The 19,852-nt window shown below is 44.0% G+C and overlaps 1 protein-coding gene across 3 annotated transcripts in view; it reads right to left on the reverse strand.

Annotated features, from left to right (window-relative positions):
* The window catches only part of ttc7a (tetratricopeptide repeat domain 7A), a 99,720-nt gene that overhangs the window by 13,486 nt on the left and 66,382 nt on the right, over positions 1-19,852 (reverse strand). For 2 of the 3 annotated variants that reach the window (XM_060925601.1, XM_060925603.1), the window contains 8 exons: positions 17,187-17,291; positions 16,539-16,656; positions 16,361-16,418; positions 16,151-16,223; positions 11,434-11,594; positions 7,295-7,411; positions 7,102-7,208; positions 6,846-6,980 (listed from right to left, as the gene is read on the reverse strand). In XM_060925601.1, coding sequence (XP_060781584.1) covers positions 6,846-6,980; positions 7,102-7,208; positions 7,295-7,411; positions 11,434-11,594; positions 16,151-16,223; positions 16,361-16,418; positions 16,539-16,656; positions 17,187-17,291 — 874 coding nt within the window. Of the gene's footprint in view, positions 1-6,845; positions 6,981-7,076; positions 7,209-7,294; positions 7,412-11,433; positions 11,595-16,150; positions 16,224-16,360; positions 16,419-16,538; positions 16,657-17,186; positions 17,292-19,852 lie in introns of all 3 variants that reach the window. The other variant, XM_060925602.1, reaches the window with a different exon arrangement.

Here is a 19,852-nt window from a genome sequence, read left to right on the forward strand (position 1 = left end):
CTATCCTCCAGAAGGCTTTTTTCTTTGTGTGGTCAGCTTCAAACTTTAGTTAAGCTTGAAGGTGTCAATTTTGGAGCAGGGGGTTATTTCTTGGATAGCAGCCTCTTAGTCCATGGTGATCTGAACTGCAGACAGCGATCCATTGCTTCCAGTTCATGGCAGGGCTGTGCCATGGTGGTTCCCAGGTTGTTCCTGACCATTCAAACCAATTTCCTTTCAGCTGAGGGTGACAGTTTGGGTTTTCTTGAAGCAAGTGGCTTGGCAAAGTGACTACACCTCACAATAACTTGGATACAATTGTTTGAATTGATCTTGGAATTTGCAGTTGTTTAGAAATGGCTCCAAGAGACACACTGGAGTTGTGTACATCTGCGATCCTCTTTCTCAGATCTGCACTGAGCTCCTTGGACTTTCTTATTGTATTGTGTGTTGGTCAATCCAATGAGTGCTGTAAACAAACCCTTTTTATAAAGACACAGAGAAGCTACCAGCTGTAGTAAATCATGATCATTAACAGGAAGTTAAGAGACCTTGGCCTTGGCAAGATAAGAGACATTTTGGAAGTTTCAGCACCTCTGAATTAATAATCTAAGTGAGCGTATATAAATTTTTGACCCTGTATGTATAATTTTGACCCTGTGTTGATTTCAGAAAACCCAAAGAAAATTAAAACTTGTGCACCAAATTCTAGTGCACCTGACATGTCCAAATTTTTGACTGGTACTGTAGGTACAGTGGTGCTTGAAAGTTTGTGAACCCTTTAGAATTTTCTATATTTCTGCATAAATATGACCTAAAACATCATCAGATTTTCACACAAGTCCTAAAAGTAGATAAAGAGAACCCAGTTAAACAAATGAGACAAAAATATTATACTTGGTCATTTATTTATTGAAGAAAATGATCCAATATTACATATCTGTGAGTGGCAAAAGTATGTGAACCTCTAGGTTTAGCAGTTAATTTGAAGATGAAATTAGAGTCAGGTGTTTTCAATCAATGGGATGACAATCAGGTGTGAGTGGGGACCCTGTTTTATTTAAAGAACAGGGATCTATCAAAGTCTGATCTTCACAACACATGTTTGTGGAAGTGTATCATGGCACGAACAAAGGAGATTTCTGAGGACCTCAGAAAAAGCGTTGTTGATGCTCATCAGGCTGGAAAAGGTTACAAAACCATCTCTAAAAAGTTTGGACTCCACGAATCCATAATCAGACATTTGTATACAAATGGAGGAAATTCAAGACCATTGTTACCCTCCCCAGGAGTGGTAGACCAACAAAGATCACTCCAAGAGCAAGGCGTGTAATAGATGGCAAGGTCACAAAAGACCCCAGGGTAATTTCTAAGCAACTGAAGTCAAAGTCCTGACCTTAATCCAATCAAAATGTTGTGGAAGGACCTGAAGCGAGCAGTTCATGTCAGGAAACCCACCAACGTCCCAGAGTTGAAGCTGTTCTGTACAGAGGAATGGGCTAAAATTCCTCCAAGCCGGTGTGCAGGACTGATCAACAGTTACCGGAAATGTTTAGTTGCAGTTATTGCTGCACAAGGGGGTCACACCAGATACTGAAAGCAAAGGTTCACATACTTTTGCCACTCACAGATATGTAATATTGGATCATTTTCCTCAATAAATAAATGACCAAGTATAATATTTTTGTCTCATTTGTTTAACTGGGTTCTCTTTACCTACTTTTAGGACTTGTGTGAAAATCTGATGATGTTTTAGGTCATATTTATACAGAAATATAGAAAATTCTAAACGGTTCACAAACTTTCAAGCACCACTGTATGTAAAAAATGTTTTGAAAGGCCTGACAGCATGGTAAAGCATGTGTCATGAAATAAAGCTCTATCGACTGTGTGAATCAGTACACCACAATTAAAAAAAATATTTTTGAGAAAATAAAAGCATTACAACTTTGTGTGCTTTTGGGGCGGTACGGTGGTGTGGTGGTTAGCACTGTTGCCTCACAGCAAGAAGGTTCTGTGTTCAAGCCCAACGGCTGATGGGGGTCTTTCTGTGTGAAGTTTGCATGTTCTCCCCGTGTCTGCGTTGGTTTCCTCTGGGTGTTCCAGTTTCCCTCACAGTCCAAAGACATGTGGTTAGGTTAACATGGGGCAGCCTTGGGCTGAGATTGGGGTGAAGTGCCCTTGAGCAAGGCCCCTAACCCCCAACTGCTCCCCGGGCACTGTAGTGTAGCTGCCCACTGCTCACTTGTGTGTGCATGTGTGTGTTCACTGCCTCAGATGGGTTAAATGCAAAGCAAACCGTGTGCTTAAGTCTGTGCTTGAGTGTATGTGTGACAAATAAAGGCTTCTTAGCTTGGCTTGGCTTCTTCTGATTCATGTCAAGCATTCGCAAACACCATAAATACATTAAAACCTATGAATGAGCAGGTATGTCTAAACTTCTGACTGGTACTATAGGTCATAAACAACTGCTTCACTTATGGAAAATAATATACATAACATTTATTTGATGTTTGTGTAAATCTATTATGCTTGGATATTTTAAAATGGGAGGCTGGTCACATAGCTAATGTGGACATACACATGTAAAATGATGTGGGGTATCCTTCACAGTGTCTAAATAAGGCCACGAGTAAGGGTTACCCTAAATATATGCACTCCTTCATCACTGGTCATTGCTGCACCACACCACATTACCACAAGCAAATAAATCATTACCACATGCCATTAAAATAGTGTGGGTGTGACTTTGAGCTGTAATAAGATGTAATAATGGAACTCACAAATAAGCCATTGCTTCAAAATAAAACTGTTTCATATACTAACCCCATTTCCAGAAAAGTTGGGATGTTTTCCAAAATGCAATAAAAACAAAAATCTGTGATTTGTTAATTCACATGAACCTTTACTTAACTGACAAAAGTACAAAGAAAAGAGTTTCAATAGTTTTACTGGCCAGCTTAATTGTATTTTGTAAATATAAACGAAGTTAGAATTTGATGCCTGCAACACACTCCAAAAAAAAAAAGTTAGGACAGAGGTGTTATTACCATTGTATTACATCACCTTTCCTTTTAATAACACTTTTTAATTGTATAGCATCTGAGGATTCTAATTGCTGTAATTTTGCAATTGGAATTTTTGTCCATTCTTGCTTGATACAAGACTTCAGCTGTTCAACAGTCCACCGTCGCCGTTGTCCGATTCCCCTCTTCATGATGCGCCATACATTCTCAAAAGGAGACAGATCTGGACTGGCAGCAGGCCAGTCAAGCACAGGCACTCTGTTACTACGATGCTGTTGTAGCCCGTGCAGAATGAGGCCTGGCATTGTCCTGCTCAAATAAGCATTGACGCCCCGGGAAGAGATGTTGCCTTGATGAACATGTCTCTCTAAAATCCCAATATATCAATGGTACCTTCACACACACGCAACTCACCCATGCCACTGATGCCCCCCATACCATCACAGATGCCTTTGCGCCTTTCACTGATGATAAACTGGATGGTCGTATTCACCTTTGGCATGGAGAACTCGACGTCCAGTTTTCCCAAAAACAAACTGAAATGTGGACTCATCCGACCACAGCACGTTTCCACTGTCTTTCAGTCCATCAGAGATGAGTTCTGGCCCAGAGAAATTGGTGGCGTTTCTGTATAGAATTGATGAATGGCTTCCTCTTTGCGTAATACAGTTTCAGGTTGCATTTCTGGATGCAGCAGCAGACTGTATTAAGTGGCAACGGTTTTCCGAAGTACTCCCGCGCCCATGTGGTTATATTTGTCACATTAGCATGACAGTTTCTCAGGCAGTGCCACCTGAGGGCTCGAAGGTCATGCACATTCGACAGTGGTTTCCAACCTTGCCCTTTACGCACTGAGATGTCTCTGAATTCCCTGAATCTTTTCACAATATTATGTACTGTAGATTTTGAAAGACCTAAAATCATTCGTTGAGAAATTTTCTTTTTGGACATTGGAGTAACAATTCTCTCATGAATTTTGACACAAAGGAGCGAGCCACAACCCATCCTTACTTCAAAGACTGAGCCTTTGGTGTTAGGGGTGGTGGAGGTGTGGTGAGATAAGGATCCAAAAGCAGAACAAAGACAGTAATTCAATAAATAAGGTGATTTAATCCAGGGGAAAAAGGGTGTGGCAAAAAGGTAGACAAACAGGACAAAAACACAAATGGCAAAAATAGTCCGGGTAAAAAGAGACAAAAAACTTGAGAAAAACACGAGACAGGTACTGTAAGGACAAAAACGCTAGAGCAAAAAACCATGAACAAGAAAAAGCGCTAGTGCAAAAAACCATGAACTAGAAAAATAAGCTAGAGGGAAAAACCATGAAACGCAATGAGGCACATTGCCTCATTGCAATCCGTAATCTCCGGAGTGGATGTCCGGCGCGGAGCATGACACTTTGGTGCATGCTCCTTTTGTACCCAATCATGATAGCAATTACCCTGCTTATTGTGGAGTCTTCCAAAATGGTGTTACTTGAATATCCTATAAACTTTTCAGTCTTATTTTGCCTCTGTCCCAACTTTTTTTTTTGAGTGGCATCAAATTTGAACTTTGTTTATATTTACAAAATACAATTAAGTTGGTCAGTCTCATCTCATCTCATTATCTGTAGCCGATTTATCCTGTCCTACAGGGTCGCAGGCAAGCTGGAGCCTATCCCAGCCGACTATGGGTGAAAGGCGGGGTACACCCTGGACAAGTCGCCAGGTCATCACAGGGCTGACACATAGACACAGACAACCATTCACACTCACATTCACACCTACGGTCAATTTAGAGTCACCAGTTAGCCTAACCTGCATGTCTTTGGACTGTGGGGGAAACCGGAGCACCCGGAGGAAACCCACGCGGACACGGGGAGAACATGCAAACTCCGCACAGAAAGGCCCTCGCCGGCCACGGGGCTCAAACCCGGACCTTCTTGCTGCGAGGCAACAGCACTAACCACTACACCACCGTGCCACCCACAATTAAGTTGGTCAGTAAAACTACTGAAAATCTTTTCTTTGTATTTTTGTCAATTAAATAAACGTTCGTGTGAATTAACAATCACAGATTTTTGTTTTTATTGAATTCTGGAAAATATCCCAACTTTTCTGGAAATAGGGTTAGTACGATACAACACAATTCTGGAATAAATGGAGCTTAATTTACGTCATGTCACATTTTCCAGGGTTAGTCAACGAGCTTCAAGAACAGGAAAAAGGCAGATATAATAGCCTGCATGTTATAGTTGTGAGTGATCAGTAATGAAGTGCTTTCACTTCTCCAAATGTAATATGCTGGTCGAGATGAACTGAGCAATGTATTTAGTGTAGCTCCTGTATTACATCATCCTGGCTCTGTCATGCATTGATCTTGTTTTTTTCTGTTTTTGCAAAAGAGAAAAAAAGGTATGTGGCCCATTCCAGGCAGGAAATGAACCCAAGCCAGAGGAATGTTGGGAATGGAAATGAGAGGGCATAGACACTGAGCTGAAGCCCTGGGAAAATGCACTTCATACACAGCTGCATACAAATACCATTAAAACAATGTATGGGTTATTTCAGGGGTACACAGGGCTACATGATCTGCACTAATGGTTGTTCAGGAACATATGAAAAATTTGACAGAATTATCAGCAATTATTACTTGGATAATTAAATTAATTGATCATTGTAGCATTATAAAACTTGAAACCACTTTCGACATTACTATGTTGTATTCTAGTGATTAATGACTATCATAGACTACGTTTACATGCACATCCAAATCGAGCTGCTGTCGGTAATCGAGCTGAAGGTCCCAGCAGGGTGCCAGAGAAATCCAATCCTACATGCACAGTGTTTAAATCAAGCTATTGTTATGAGGTGCATTGTGCACCCGAGCCACAGGTGGCGCTACACGCCCCATCGTGTTGGAAAACGTCCGGTTGTCATCATGAAGAAGAGCTATTCAAGAGTGTAAACAAAGTTATCAGTTCCGTGTTCTCCATTGCGCGTTTTTCTCCCGTCCATGAATTTTAATATATTCAACTCCTTAAGCTGAATGAGCATGAACTCTGTCTCCTCACTGCTCCAGAAGTGCACGTTTCTGCTTGCCTGTGGCAGTGGGGGCGTGGTCAAGCGCCGGTCTGTGACAGGAGGGCGGAGCCAGGGAAGGTGAGTGGCAGAATCACTTCACCTGACGGTAATTAACCTGTGTTTGTGTGTCTTCCCAGTAACCGCGCCCTATTTAAGGAGGCAGAGGGAGAGCAGAGGGGACAGCTCATCCCGGGACTAGAACACAGCGTGCGCGTGTGTGTGTTTCTCTCAAGAATAAAAGTAGGCTGTTAAACTGAAAAGTCTGACAATAAAAAGCCTATTAGTACCAGAAGCTTTGTCCTGCTGTCCTCTGTGCTCCACCCACACTTCAGAGAGCTCTACATTGCCATTTTCTCTTCTTCGTTTGTTCCTCCTGACCTCTTCTGCTGCTCGCTACTACTGTTGTCATGCCGACCGAGGCTGTTGTGTTTCCCGCTTGTGGTCTCGTCACTCGTCACTTCCGGAAGGGGCAGTAAGTAGCTCGACAACTAGCTCGATAGGGTATACATGCACAAAGAAGCTCGGCAGAAATCGCATAAACTAGGTCGTGTAGCTCGATTCCGAGAAATCAAGTTCGGTTCAATTTCAGCCAAATTAAGGTGTATACATGGCATTTTGAACTTCGATTTCAGTCGAGCAACGGCAGAAATTCGATTCTCTCTATGTGCATGTAAACGTAGTGAGTGTCATCCATGAAGGGCCTGACTGACTTCTCAAGTTTCTGGTGTCTGTTAACATGTGACTGATTGTCAGGCAGCAGTCATGAGTTCTTTACCTGCCTGCAGCCAGATGCGCTCCAAAGTTGTCCAGATGTGGGCGGGGCCATGTCTCTGGGTGGAGCTGATTGCGGATACTTCTGACATGACCTGCTCCAGCCGAGACACAGCCAGGGACGGAGCACTCTGAGAGCCTAATACAAGACAACACACACACACTGCTAGATAAGATTATGTTCAGTAGGCAAATAAACATATAGTTCAGTAGCTGCTGATCCACCCACCCTCACCTACAGACAGCACAATAATACGGACCGTTTTCTGTCTCCTGGAAATCTGGTAGTGTGAGATGAAGGCCGCTGGGCTTTCTGCTTAATGGGCTTGGCTCAGGAGGAGGAATACTGCTGTTGTCATCAGTCTCACTGAAACAACAAGTTCTGCTTCATACCACTGCATCTTTACACTCAATATCTGCCTTACAATCACCAAAACATATACACACATTTACCTTGACCGGGCAAAATCATAGCGACTCTGCCACAAGTGTAGCATTTCCTCGCATGTCTGCAGAGCTACAGCTGGACCAAACAGAGCCTCCTCCAGTTTCACTTTAGTAAACAGCAGGCTGCAACACACACACACACAAGCCTCGTTTTAATAAAGTAGGCCGATGACAAGGCAGCCGGACACACAAGACCACTGAGTCATGTCAGTGTAAAAACGCACAGTGATCTGTTTAAGGACATGAGCTCTTCAGCTGTGCTAATATGATGAGTACATGTGTGGGTGCTGCTGCTGCCTGTAGTGTGTAAAACCCTCTTCCAGGCTTCTGCTGAGAGCAACACTGCGGCAGCAAAAGACCATACGCCCACTCAAGCATGCCTCCCTAGCAGCTGAGCAGTGGGTGGATGGGGTCATATATGGAGAGGGGTGTGTGTATCCAGAGCATTGATTAACGCAAGCATGGGATGTGCAGTAGAAGACCAGTGTTAAAAAAGATAGATAGACAGACAGACAGACAGACAGACAGAACAAAAGTACTGTTTGGGAGGTAAACTAGTTGCTATTTAAAATGAGTAGATTCCATGTGTCTTTCTAAAACAGCATAATGATGAATTATTTCACAGATGATATCACATGTCCATTGGTGTTAAAGTGCCTTGTCATACATAGGATCACAGAACAAAAAAAAAAAAAACACCCAAAAAAGTATCAAAGTCTAATTACTTGCAGATGGCACTGTACAGGTACCTACGTGTATAATAGCATCCATATGGTCATATGTGATTGGGGTTCTGTTTCAGAGAAAGTGATCCCTGCAAAACAAAACCTAATCTGCCAGTCATGGTGTACCTAGTTGAGCTCGGTGTCATAGAAGACATGTGATATGAGCTATATGATATGAGAGGGGACGGCTACAGCCTGGGCTCACATAGAACACAGCGAACACAGCCCTGTTCACGCTTTAGATTACCAAGGGCTGAAAGAACTACCATGGGGCAAAAAAAAATGTAAAGAAAAAAAAAATTATATATCCTTCCATCCATTATCTCGAGCCGCTTTATCCTGTTCTACAGGATCGCAGGCAAGCTGGGGCCTATCCCAGCTGACTACGGGCGAAAGGCGGGGTACACCCTGGACAAGTCGCCAGGTCATCACAGGGCTGACACATAGACACAGACAACCATTCACACTCACATTCACACCTACGGTCAATTTAGAGTCACCAGTTAACCTAACCTGCATGTCTTTGGACTGTGGGGGAAACCGGAGCACCCAGAGGAAACCCATGCAGACACGGGGAGAACATGGAAAGTATGTATGGACTTTGGTTTACCTTTAATAAACCAAAAATCTGCGATTCCTAATCATTATGCCAATTTTATCATCAGAAGTAAAGTGTTTCGAAATGATATTGTATGGTAAATTGTTTATATATATATATATATATATATATATATATATATATATGCATATGCAAACTCCACACAGAAAGGCCCTCGCCAACCGCTGGGCTCGAACCCAGGGCTTGAACTCTTGCTGTGAGGCAACAGTGCTAACCACTACATCGCCGTACTGCCTATATATATATTTTTTTTTTCTTATGGGGTATATATGTACAGTTGTATTACTACAATTTAAATGTTCTTCTATACAATCTTTGCTTGAAAAAGCTAAATATTTCTCAGTGGAGTCCTGAATATTCCTTTATAGCATACTGAATTTTCCTTTATACCAACTTCAAGACTCCTTAGCTGTCCTGTATACTTCTCTGTAGCATCCTGAGTATTACTATACAGCAGGTTTTCAGAGAAGGCCCAAACATATCAGCATTTCAAATGTTATATTTAATTTATTTCATTCTTTAATTGCTTTCATAATTTCATTATAATTATTCTCTTCTAATTCGGCCTCATTTTCTATCACATTTGCTTCAGAAATGAAAGGGTTAAGGGTCCTGAATGCCCTGAAAACATTAAAATTAAGTTATCTTTTTTTTTTTTTAAAGCTATTTTTTGGGCTTTTTTCACCTTTATTGGATAGGACAGTGTAGAGACAGGAAATGAGCGGGAGAGAGAGACGGGGAGGGATTGGGAAATGACCTCGGGTCGGAATCGAACCCGGGTCCCCAGATTTTATGGTATGGCGCCTTATCCACCTGAGCCATGACGCCCCCTAAAATTGAGTTATCTAATGAGATTGCTTTTGTTTGTTGTCTCTAGGCTGAGAAGAGTTTAGAGCTGGCTCACTCATTGGTTAGGACTTCATTGCCGGGACAGAAGTATGTTTATGTAGGAATTGTCAGATGAATTAACCAATCAGATTTTGATTTATAGTGGGAGAGACCAAAATTTTATCACCCTAGGCCTTCTCGAAGGCCAACGTGAGCAGGCGCCGTCAGTACGGCAGTGACGTAATCTTCCAGCCAGTGTAGCGTTCATCAGTAGTGTTAGCGAATACTAATAAAGCAGTCAAGCCGGTGCTATCGAGAGCAAGCAGCACAGGCTAACAACTGAGAAACTAAGACTTCTGTTTCCAGACTCTTCTTCCACGCACGCTCGACACAGTATTTTTTCACTCAGACTTAAGTATTCATTTCCTTGTGCAATTTACTTAGTTACTTTTAAAATCAACATGGACAGCCTGCTGCTAATCCCTTGCAAAATCCTTTGCTCTGTTGCTTTTTTTGGTGTGTCTGGTGAAGTTTTGGCTGACTGGAAGTCCCAGCTCTAATAGTATCAGTTCGGCACTGCCATTCAGAGTCCTGAATATCCCTCTTTCGAGTAGGCAATATTCCTGTATACAGTCTTCCATATTCCTCTATAGATTCCTTTATATTCCTATATAGTGTGATGAATACTTCTTTACAGAGTGCTTAATATCTCTCTATAGAGTAGTGGCATTTTAGGCACACTAGGCCTGTTTATTTTCTGTCTATCTGACACTCTTTATGCCCCCAGAAAACAATAGTGACCCCACATGGCTAAAATGTGCCGAGCATGTTAACACCGGTGCAACGAGGAGAAGAGTTAAGGCTAATATTTCTCTTAGAGCTCTAGTGAAACTGTTTGTCACTCCTGAAACTATGGCAACCACGCTGACACAATCCACTGATGAATCACTGACTTCAACCAAAGCAACGCCGTGTTGTAGTTTCCACACATAAAGGCACCCTATTGTTACATGGTTAGTAATCATTGTTCCATAATCACTCTTCAACACCTGCAGCCACTGAGAAGGCACTGCATCTGCCCCGGGAGAATAATAAGTGTTTGGAAAGGAAGAAGTGACTCACACTGGCACAGGGGAGGGAGACTCTGGAGACCTGAGATCCTGCTCTCATTACTTTTGTTTTGGACTGCTATATTTTTGGGGATTCCTTTACTTATGACACGCTTACAAACAAAACTGATTATACCAGCATGATTTGTGTTGTCAGGCAGTTTACAATTAGGAAAGTCCATCACCTTTCTCACTTCTAGAAATCCCAAGTCCAGCAATCACCATAGACCATAATCAGGATTTCGGTATATTATCATCCTCTGTGCAAATAAACTAATCTAAAATAGCATCAATCCATTTAAACTCAAGAGTAGAGGCACCACGATTCCACAGTTGAACTTTCTACATAAATACTAGGATGTGGAGCCAGTGAGACATTCTGCTTACTGCTGGCATTCAAACCTAGAGGTTATACACATACGGTACACACTTCCTGAATCAAGACACTGTAACACCAAACAGACCATGGTTCTGCACAGAGTAATATTCTAGTCATTGGTTTGCTCAAAGACAAACCTGTAAAAAAAAAAAAATTGCTGGCAGGTCACTATGTAGTTATGGTTATAGAACAACAATGTTTTATTCAACATCTTTTTTTTTTTTTTTTGAAAGGGTGGGGATAGAAACCAACAACCAACACCAAACATGTAGCCATTCATTAAAACCAGTTTTGATGCTTTAGTTGCTTTGTTGTAAATAATGGAAAGTTTTAAATAATATGCATGCTCTGTAAGGGAATGGATTGGTATTCTGAGCTGGGTGTTCAATTTACAAGGTAGTGGCTCCATTATAAATTAAATGACATGCTTAAAGTAGTTGTAGTTATTAGATGTATGCATCCTCAGCTAGAATTAACACACATACTTGAAGTTGTCGGGGTACTGGCTGAGGCTGAGTGTGAGTGTGTCTAGGGCATGTTGGTAGTGTTTCTGAGCACTAAGCAGAAGCACCAGAAGATGTAAGGAGTGCAGGTCATCGCTGCGTAGATTTAGGGCCAACTGCAGAGGCTCCATTGCTGCTGATACCTTTCAGGGAGAAAGAGAAAACAGTGAATTTTTAAAAATATTTCTATTGCAGCTGAGCAAAACTACTGCTATATGTGCATTGGAAATGTTTACTTGATGCAACACTACTATGCACTAATGGTGTATTATTATTATGGACAGTGGCCGTTCTAACTATATTATGGCTGTCCACATAGCACCAAAGTGCAGCCACAATAACCATGATTACGCCATTTTGACTGCACACCTGTTTCCACCAGTGTGGATCTATCAAGCATAAACTATCAGCTACCATGCAGTAAAACCGTAGCCACAAAGTAGACAGAAAGCTGACTGGGAAATAATAAAAATAAAGTGACTTGCAACCCCAAATCAGAAAAAGTTGGGACGGTATATAAAATGCAAATAAAAAAAAGAAAGCAGCGATTCCTAAATTTACTTTGACCTGCATTTCGCTGCAGACAGTATGAACCCAAGATATTTCATCTTTTCTCTCGTCAACTTCATTTCATTTGTTAATAGTGGAACTCCTTGCACGTGCCGCATACTTAAGAGAATATGGTAATGCATCAACCTGATTTTTGATGGCTCTGATAGTACGACATCCGTATGTACAAAAGTCGAACATGTACCACCACAGGGAACCCAATTGTAAGTGCAAGGCAAAGTATCTCATTAACACTTGACCACCAGACAACGAAATTTGTATCTTTATTTACATATTCATGATAGTTTCATATAAAACTAGTTAAAACCATTTTATGAGTCCACTAGCTTGTTGGACAATTGACAGTTTCGGTCATGGAAAGGTGACAGACGGATGTAAATGAAGGAAGAGTTTTATTGAAAGCATGCTAGAAAACAGATCCAAAATGTAGACAAAGGCAGAGTCAAAAAACCGGCAGTGGTCGAGTGACGCACAGACAGGATATCAGAGGTAATATAATACTCACAGTCCAAAAAGACAAACAGAGTCAAAACCAGAAAAGTGATACAAAATACAAGGCTTTCACAACATCTCAGTGTTATTTGTGCTGTGATTGCGCTCTATCAGGTGCATGCTAATTAGTCCTAATGGTGTGCGCGCACGTCGCAATCTGCTCCAAGCTCCAAAGCGCGTGGACGTGAAAGATGCAACCAGACAACTGTTTGACATATCAAGTTTGATATTGGATCGTAACGATATTGTAATGATGTAAAGCGAAAGTGCTGGTTCACTGCTGTCCACCAGGCACCCAGCAGAGTCTCACCATAATAAATGTCATGTTGTTGTTTCTGGTGCATGGCATGTGGTGTCAAAGGAATAAATATGTATTCGTAACTGCGATGCGCATCTCATTATTGGTATCAATGTCATAAGACAATGCAGCAATTTATTGATGCAAAATACAGTACAAAGTTCGATGGTTCAAATGCTATAATATTATTATTCTCTTCAGATCGATTTTGTGCCCTTGCAAATATTTTGCTCATACACTCAAGAGCGCCACTTTACGGCACTGCCTAAATATCTACGGTATATTATGCATCCATTCCTGAGTTTCAGGCCTGCAACACATTCTAAAAAAGCTGGGTCGGGGTAATTTCGGGCTAGTAATGAGGTAAAACCATTAAATAATGTGATTTCAAACAGGTAATGTCAATAGGTGATCATAATCATGATTTGGTACAAAATCAGTATCCAGGAAAGGCTTAGTGTTTGAGGAGTAAAGATGGGCCGAGGATCTCCAGTTTGTTAACAAATGTGTGAGAAAATTATTGAGGTGTTTAAAAACAATGTTTCTCAAAGAAAGATAGGAAGGAATTTGGATATTTCACCCTCAGTGGTAGCCTGGGCCCGCCCATCCTAAGTGTGACGCAACACGGGGGGCTGTTGCGAACTTAGTCTGGCAAGGCAAGCTATCTCCAGCTCTTCCAAGCTCCCGAAAAATCGGGAGCCAATCAACTTTGAGCATCTCCAACGGCCCTGGGTAGAGGCGTGTTCAAGGCAGTGACGTAGTAGAACTGCGACCTGAAGCCATAGATTGTTTACAGAATCTATGCCGGAAGCGCTTCATTCACTAGAAACATTACGAACATGGAGCAGCGGCAAGCCTTTGACACAGCGGTAGATGCTGTATTGAAAGCATTCAACGGGAAGTTCTCATTGAAAACGGAGCAAAGAGCAACCTGTTACTCAAGCAGTTTCCGTCGCGTCACATACGTCAGAGGAAAGAGTGATGTGATTGGTTTAAGCTTCGTCACAGCCTTTTCTGGCTTCGACCAGTAGCAAACTGAGGCATTTCAGGGAGGCGGGTCAACCACGCGCTTTGGGAAACGGTTGGGCTTAATATCTTTGCCAGACCAATGCTCGCAGAGCTTTGAAGTTGAGTTAGCCAGACTACCTCAGTGGTACATAATATCATTAAACAATTCAAAGAATCTGGAGGAATTTCAGTGCATAAAAGGAAAGGGCACAAGCCTAAGCTGAACACTCATGATCTCCGATCCCTAAAATGGCACTGCTTCAAAAACCGTTATTCATCTATAGCTGATATAACCACATGAGCTTGGGATTACTTTGGCAAACACTACAATGCAGAGTTACATCCACAAATGCCAATTAAAACTTTACTATGCAAAAAGAAAGCCTTATGCAGAAGTGCCATCACATAGTGGAAACGTGTATTGTGGACAGATAAATCAGTATTCCAGGTCTTTTTTTGGAAGAATGGACGCCTTGGTAACTTGCACTTCTGTGATGGCAGCATTAATGCAGAAAAATACATTGAGATTTTGGAGCAACATGTGCTGCCTTCAAGATGACATCTTTTCCAGGGATAATTCAATAAGACAATGCAAAACTACATTCTGTACACATTACAAAAGCATGGCTGTGGAAGCAGAGGGTGCCTGTCCCCAATAGAGAATGTGTAGCGAATTTTGAGACAAAAAAAATGACAATGATGACCCCGTACTGTTGCACATCTTAAGATCTGTTTGGAGGAAGAATGGGACAAAATAACACCTGACACTCTTCATGACTTGGTGTCTTCAGTCCTTAGACATCTTTTAAATGTTATGAGAAGGAATGGTAACATTATAAAGCGGTAAATGCTTTTCTGTCCCAACTTTAAATATGTTGCAAGAATCAAAACAATAAAATTCATGAGGTAAAACCTCAAATGACATGCTGTTCTATTGTTTTGAGTGCAATAGAGGTCAAATATTATTTACAAATCATAGTTTGTTTTTTATTTCAATTTCAACATATCGTCCCAACTTTTTCTGATTTGGGGTTGTATATTAAGAAGATTAGCTACTTTTGTGATACCACCAGACTGGATTGTAGCACGTCTTGATCACATCTCATCTCATTATCTCTAGCCACTTTATCCTGTTCTACAGGGTCGCAGGCAAGCTGGAGCCTATCCCAGCTGACTACGGGCGAAAGGCGGGGTACACCCTGGACAAGTCGCCAGGTCATCACAGGGCTGACACATACACACAGACAACCATTCACACTCTCATTCACGCCTGCGGTCGATTTAGAGTCACCAGTTAACCTAACCTGCATGTCTTTGGACTGTGGGGAAAACCGGAGCACCCGGAGGAAACCCACGCAGACATGGGGAGAACATGCAAACTCCGCACAGAAAAGCCCTCGCTGGCCACGGGGCTCGAACCCGGACCTTCTTGCTGTGAGGCGACAGCGCTAACCACTACACCACCATGCCGCCCACTTCTTGATCATTCACTATAAATGTTTATTTTCTTGTTTGTTTTATTGCAGTTTACATGGCTGTGTAAATGGCACTGATTAGCCATCTTTACACTGCATTTCCATAACTAGATAGAACTCGACGCCAACGGCGTTGATGGGGATGCCTCTGCCTGGTAGACTACACGCCTTATTAAGTTGTGATTTGGGGATGGACATTTGACCTCACAGTAATCTTGACCTGTGACCTTTTAACCTCAAAATCTAATCAGTTCATGTTTGTCCCAAAGCGCACAAATGGTGAAAGTTTGGTGAAATTACTTTAATTTGCCTTGGAGATATTGTGTTCACAAGGTTTTCGGACTGACATTTGACCTCACAGTGACCTTGACCTTAGACCTTTTGATCTCAAAATCTAATCATTTCATCTTTGTCCCAAAGTGCACAAATGGTGAAAGTTGGGTGAAATTCCTTTCATTAGCCTTTGAGATATGGTGCTCACAAAGTTTGGGGATGGACATTTGACCTCACAATAACCTTGACCTGTGACCTTTTAACCTCAAAATCTAATCAGTTCATGTTTGTCCCAAAGCGCACAAATGGTGAAAGTTTGGTGAAATTCCTTTCATTAGCCTTTGAGATATCGTGTTCACAAGGTTTTGGGACGGACACAGGCACGGACGTGCACACGGACAGACGGATGCACGGACAGACGGACAACCTGAAAACATAATGCCTCCTGCACCTTAAGATGGAGGAGGCATAAAAACATAACACGGTACATTGTTACTGTCCAAAACGTTGAAAATACTGTATTATAAAACATTGTCTGGAGTAAAGAGCATGAAAATGTCCTTGGACAGATTGCCTGCCTCACCTGTCGAACTAAAGCCAGCTGAAGAGACAGGTAGAGGGCAATCTGAGGGTCCTGGGGATCCACTGCATGAGCACTGAGAACAATAGGAACACACACACACACACACACACACACACACACACACACACACACACACACACACACACAGAGTAACACATCGCTGATGAGTGAAAACAAAAAAGTAGCATCACGCTTACTTATTAAACATACGTCTGCAGTGCACGTAGAGCTCTTCTGTTGAACTCGTCTCGTTCACCTTTCAGCATCGCTGCAAGTGGCAACAAGTCAGACATAACAATAAATGTGAGCACATTGAGCCAGAAGAATAAGTGAGGCCTGAATAGATTGAATGAGTGAAGATCACTGGAGTGAAAACACACAGATTTACCATCTGAAGCTTGTAGACTATAGCACAGTCCTATGGTCAGGTGTGCTCTGGCAAGCGACTCCTCAGCTCCTTCACCCAAAGCAACCACACCTTTTGCAAGAGCTTCAGCTTCATCTAGCTATAAAGCACATAGATATACACGTCTCGCATGCAAAGGGGTTTATTATTCAGTGGTGTCAACGTATCAACTCAGCTGCATATCAAAGTAGGCTAACAACTCACTAGAGAAACCCTGTGCAAAATCTTGCCTTAATTCATTATTCTGGTGTTAGCTTTGTGTCCTTAGTTGAACCTCTAATATGCCAGTAGCAGAATTCTAGTTTTTGATCTGGAAGTACCCTGGCCAGACTTATTAATTCATGCACTTTGTCTAAAGTTGAGGTCTACTGCCACTGTTAAGCTTCTTATGTCTTGTACTCGAGATATCTGCCCTGCTCTCTGCTCCATCAGCAAATATAAACTAATCTCTTCTTTATTAAGCTCTCCTTTGTGGCTAGAAGACTGGGGTGAGCTTGTGATGGATACTGTACTAAAACCAGTGTAATTGCATGGAATCATTACATAGTGCTGTTTACATAATGGCCATTCTGTAGCATAGGGAAATTACAAAGCATGGATTTGCACGCGCTCTGTGTGTAAGTGGTTTACCCAGTGCAGCTGGTTAATGCACACTTTGGCTGCCAGCAGTGGAGGTGTGGGGTCCTGAGGATTCATCCTGGCGCACTCTTTAAGTACAGACACGGCACCTTCATTCTGTGACAGTGAAAGACCCACACTGACTTACTGATCTTTTCGAACTTTATCATTATTTTCCACTTTCAGCTGCTCAAATGGACTCTTCCAGGTCATATAAGGGCCAATACGTTGGTTGACTGATAAAATCAGGATATTACAGTTTATCAGCCATGGTGGAAAACACATTATATATGGAAACCATATGGTTCTAATAATGAATAAAGTGATTTTTAGTCAGTAAACACAATTCAACACAATTACACTCTCTTGAATGGCTGTTGCACTGGCAGAATTCCAACTCACAATGCTCTCTTTGCAATAGAAACAGTTGTGGAGCTCAGGAGTGACCAGTCACTGAGATAAAATGTTTACATGTATGGAATAATCTGATAACTGGAGAAAAAAAAAAAAGATTCAAGCTAAAACTGGATCAACATACACTATTGTGGCAGCGGGGGCGTGGTCAAGCGCCGGTCTGTGACAGGAGGGCGGAGTCAGGGAAGGTAAGTGGCAGAATCACGTCACCTGAGAGCAATTAACCTGTTTGTGTGTCTTCCCAGTGACTGCGCCCTATATCAGGAGGGAGAGCGAGAGCAGATGGAGCTCAACCCTGAACCAGACGCCGGTTGTGTGTGTGTCTGTGAAAAGTATTGTTAGACTGAAAAGTGTGGCAATAAAGCCAATTTATAAAACCTGATCTCTGTCCTGCCGTCCTCTGTGCTCCACCCACACGTAGGGTCGCTTACAGTGGTGCCGAAACCCGGGACAGTGGAGCACCAAACCAGCAGCCCCATGGAATCCTCCCCGTTCGCCGATCTGGTCCACGCCCTCGCCACGGCTCAGCAAAGCCAGCACCAGGCACTCGTCACGCTTCGAAAGGAGCAGGAGCAGCGCTTCGAAGCCCTGATGCTGGCCCAGCAGGAAGATCGCGAGGCGTTCCGGCATCTCCTCGCGTCAGCAGGGTCCACCAGCGCTCCGGCCGCGGGCCCGTCTCCCCTTATTGTCACCAAGATGGGCCCGCAGGACGACCCTGAGGCGTTCATCATGTTGTTTGAACAGGTCGCCGAAGCCTCGGGGTGGCCGATGGAGCAGCGCGCGGCGCGCCTCCTCCCCCTGCTCACGGGAGAGGCACAGCTGGCCGCGCTACAGCTCCCCGCAGACCGCCGGCTGGCCTACGCGGACCTTCGCCGGGCCGTCCTCCAGCGCGTGGGGCGCACACTGGAGCAACAGCGCCAGCGCTTCCGCGCGCTGCGACTGGAGGAAGTCGGCCGGCCGTTCGCGTTCGGCCAGCAGCTCCGGGACGCCTGCTGGCGGTGGCTGAGGGCCAACGATCGCGACGCCGAGGGAATCGTCGACCAGGTGGTACTGGAACAGTTCATCGCCCGCTTACCAGCCGGAACCGCGGAGTGGGTCCAGTGCCACCGCCCGGCGTCGCTGGATCAGGCAGTCGAGCTGGCGGAGGATCATCTGGCGGCTGTCCCGGCGGCAGGACAGCAGATGGCATCTTCTCTTCTCTCCTCTTCTCTCTCTCTTTCTCTCTCTCTCCCCCTCCTCCTGTGTCCTGTCCTCGCCCCATTCCCCCTCCGCGGAGGCGGGGGCCGGCACGCCCCCAGCCGGCCCGCCGCACCCGCGGTGCCCTCCCGTTTCTCCCTTCTGTGTCTGTCTCTCCCCCACCTCAGGTGAGTGAGCCCCAGATCACCGGTGCAGAGGGAAAGCCCGGGCCGGTTTGCTGGCGCTGCGGGGAGCCGGGCCACCTTCAACAGCAGTGCACGGCAATGGAAGTGGGCGCGGTGGTTCGGATCCCCGACGCGCCAGAGGCCGCCCTCGATCGGGCCGGAGCGTATCGCATACCGGTGAGTATCCAAGGGGCTACATATCAGGCGTTGGTGGATTCTGGTTGTAATCAGACCTCAATTCGCCAAAGCCTGGTTCAAAACGAGGCATTGGGGGGAGCACAAGGGGTGAAGGTGTTATGTGTGCACGGGGATGTTCACAGCTACCCTTTGGTGTCGGTCCACATTATTTTCAGAGGGGAAAAATTTATAGTGAAGGCGGCGGTTAATCCTCGCCTTACCCACTCTCTAATTTTGGGGACTGATTGGCCGGGATTTCGGGGTTTAATGACACGCCTAGTCGAGAGTGGGTCCTGCCATTTGACAGGGGGAGGTCCCGGTGTCGCTTTGGCGGGAGCAGCTGTCACAGAGCCGTCTACGTCATCTCCGCGTCCGAGTGAGGAGCCGCCGGCTCCTCCTCTCTCTCTTGGGGAATCCCTCGCGGATTTCCCATTAGAGCAGTCGCGAGACGAGACTCTGCGGCATGCGTTTGACCAAGTGAGAGTAATCGATGGTCAAACGCTCCAGCCGAACGCCACCCCGTCCTTCCCCTACTTCGCGATTATGAAGGATAGATTATACCGAGTGACGCAGGACACTCAAACTAAAGAGCGAGTCACGCAGCTTTTAATTCCGAAGAGCCGCCGGGAATTGGTATTCCAGGCGGCTCACTTTAATCCCATGGCCGGACACTTGGGGCAGGATAAAACACTAGCCCGAATAATGGCCCGTTTCTATTGGCCGGGG

The sequence above is a fragment of the Neoarius graeffei genome, chromosome 7, assembly GCF_027579695.1.
Source record: "Neoarius graeffei isolate fNeoGra1 chromosome 7, fNeoGra1.pri, whole genome shotgun sequence".
Classification (NCBI taxonomy): domain Eukaryota; kingdom Metazoa; phylum Chordata; class Actinopteri; order Siluriformes; family Ariidae; genus Neoarius; species Neoarius graeffei.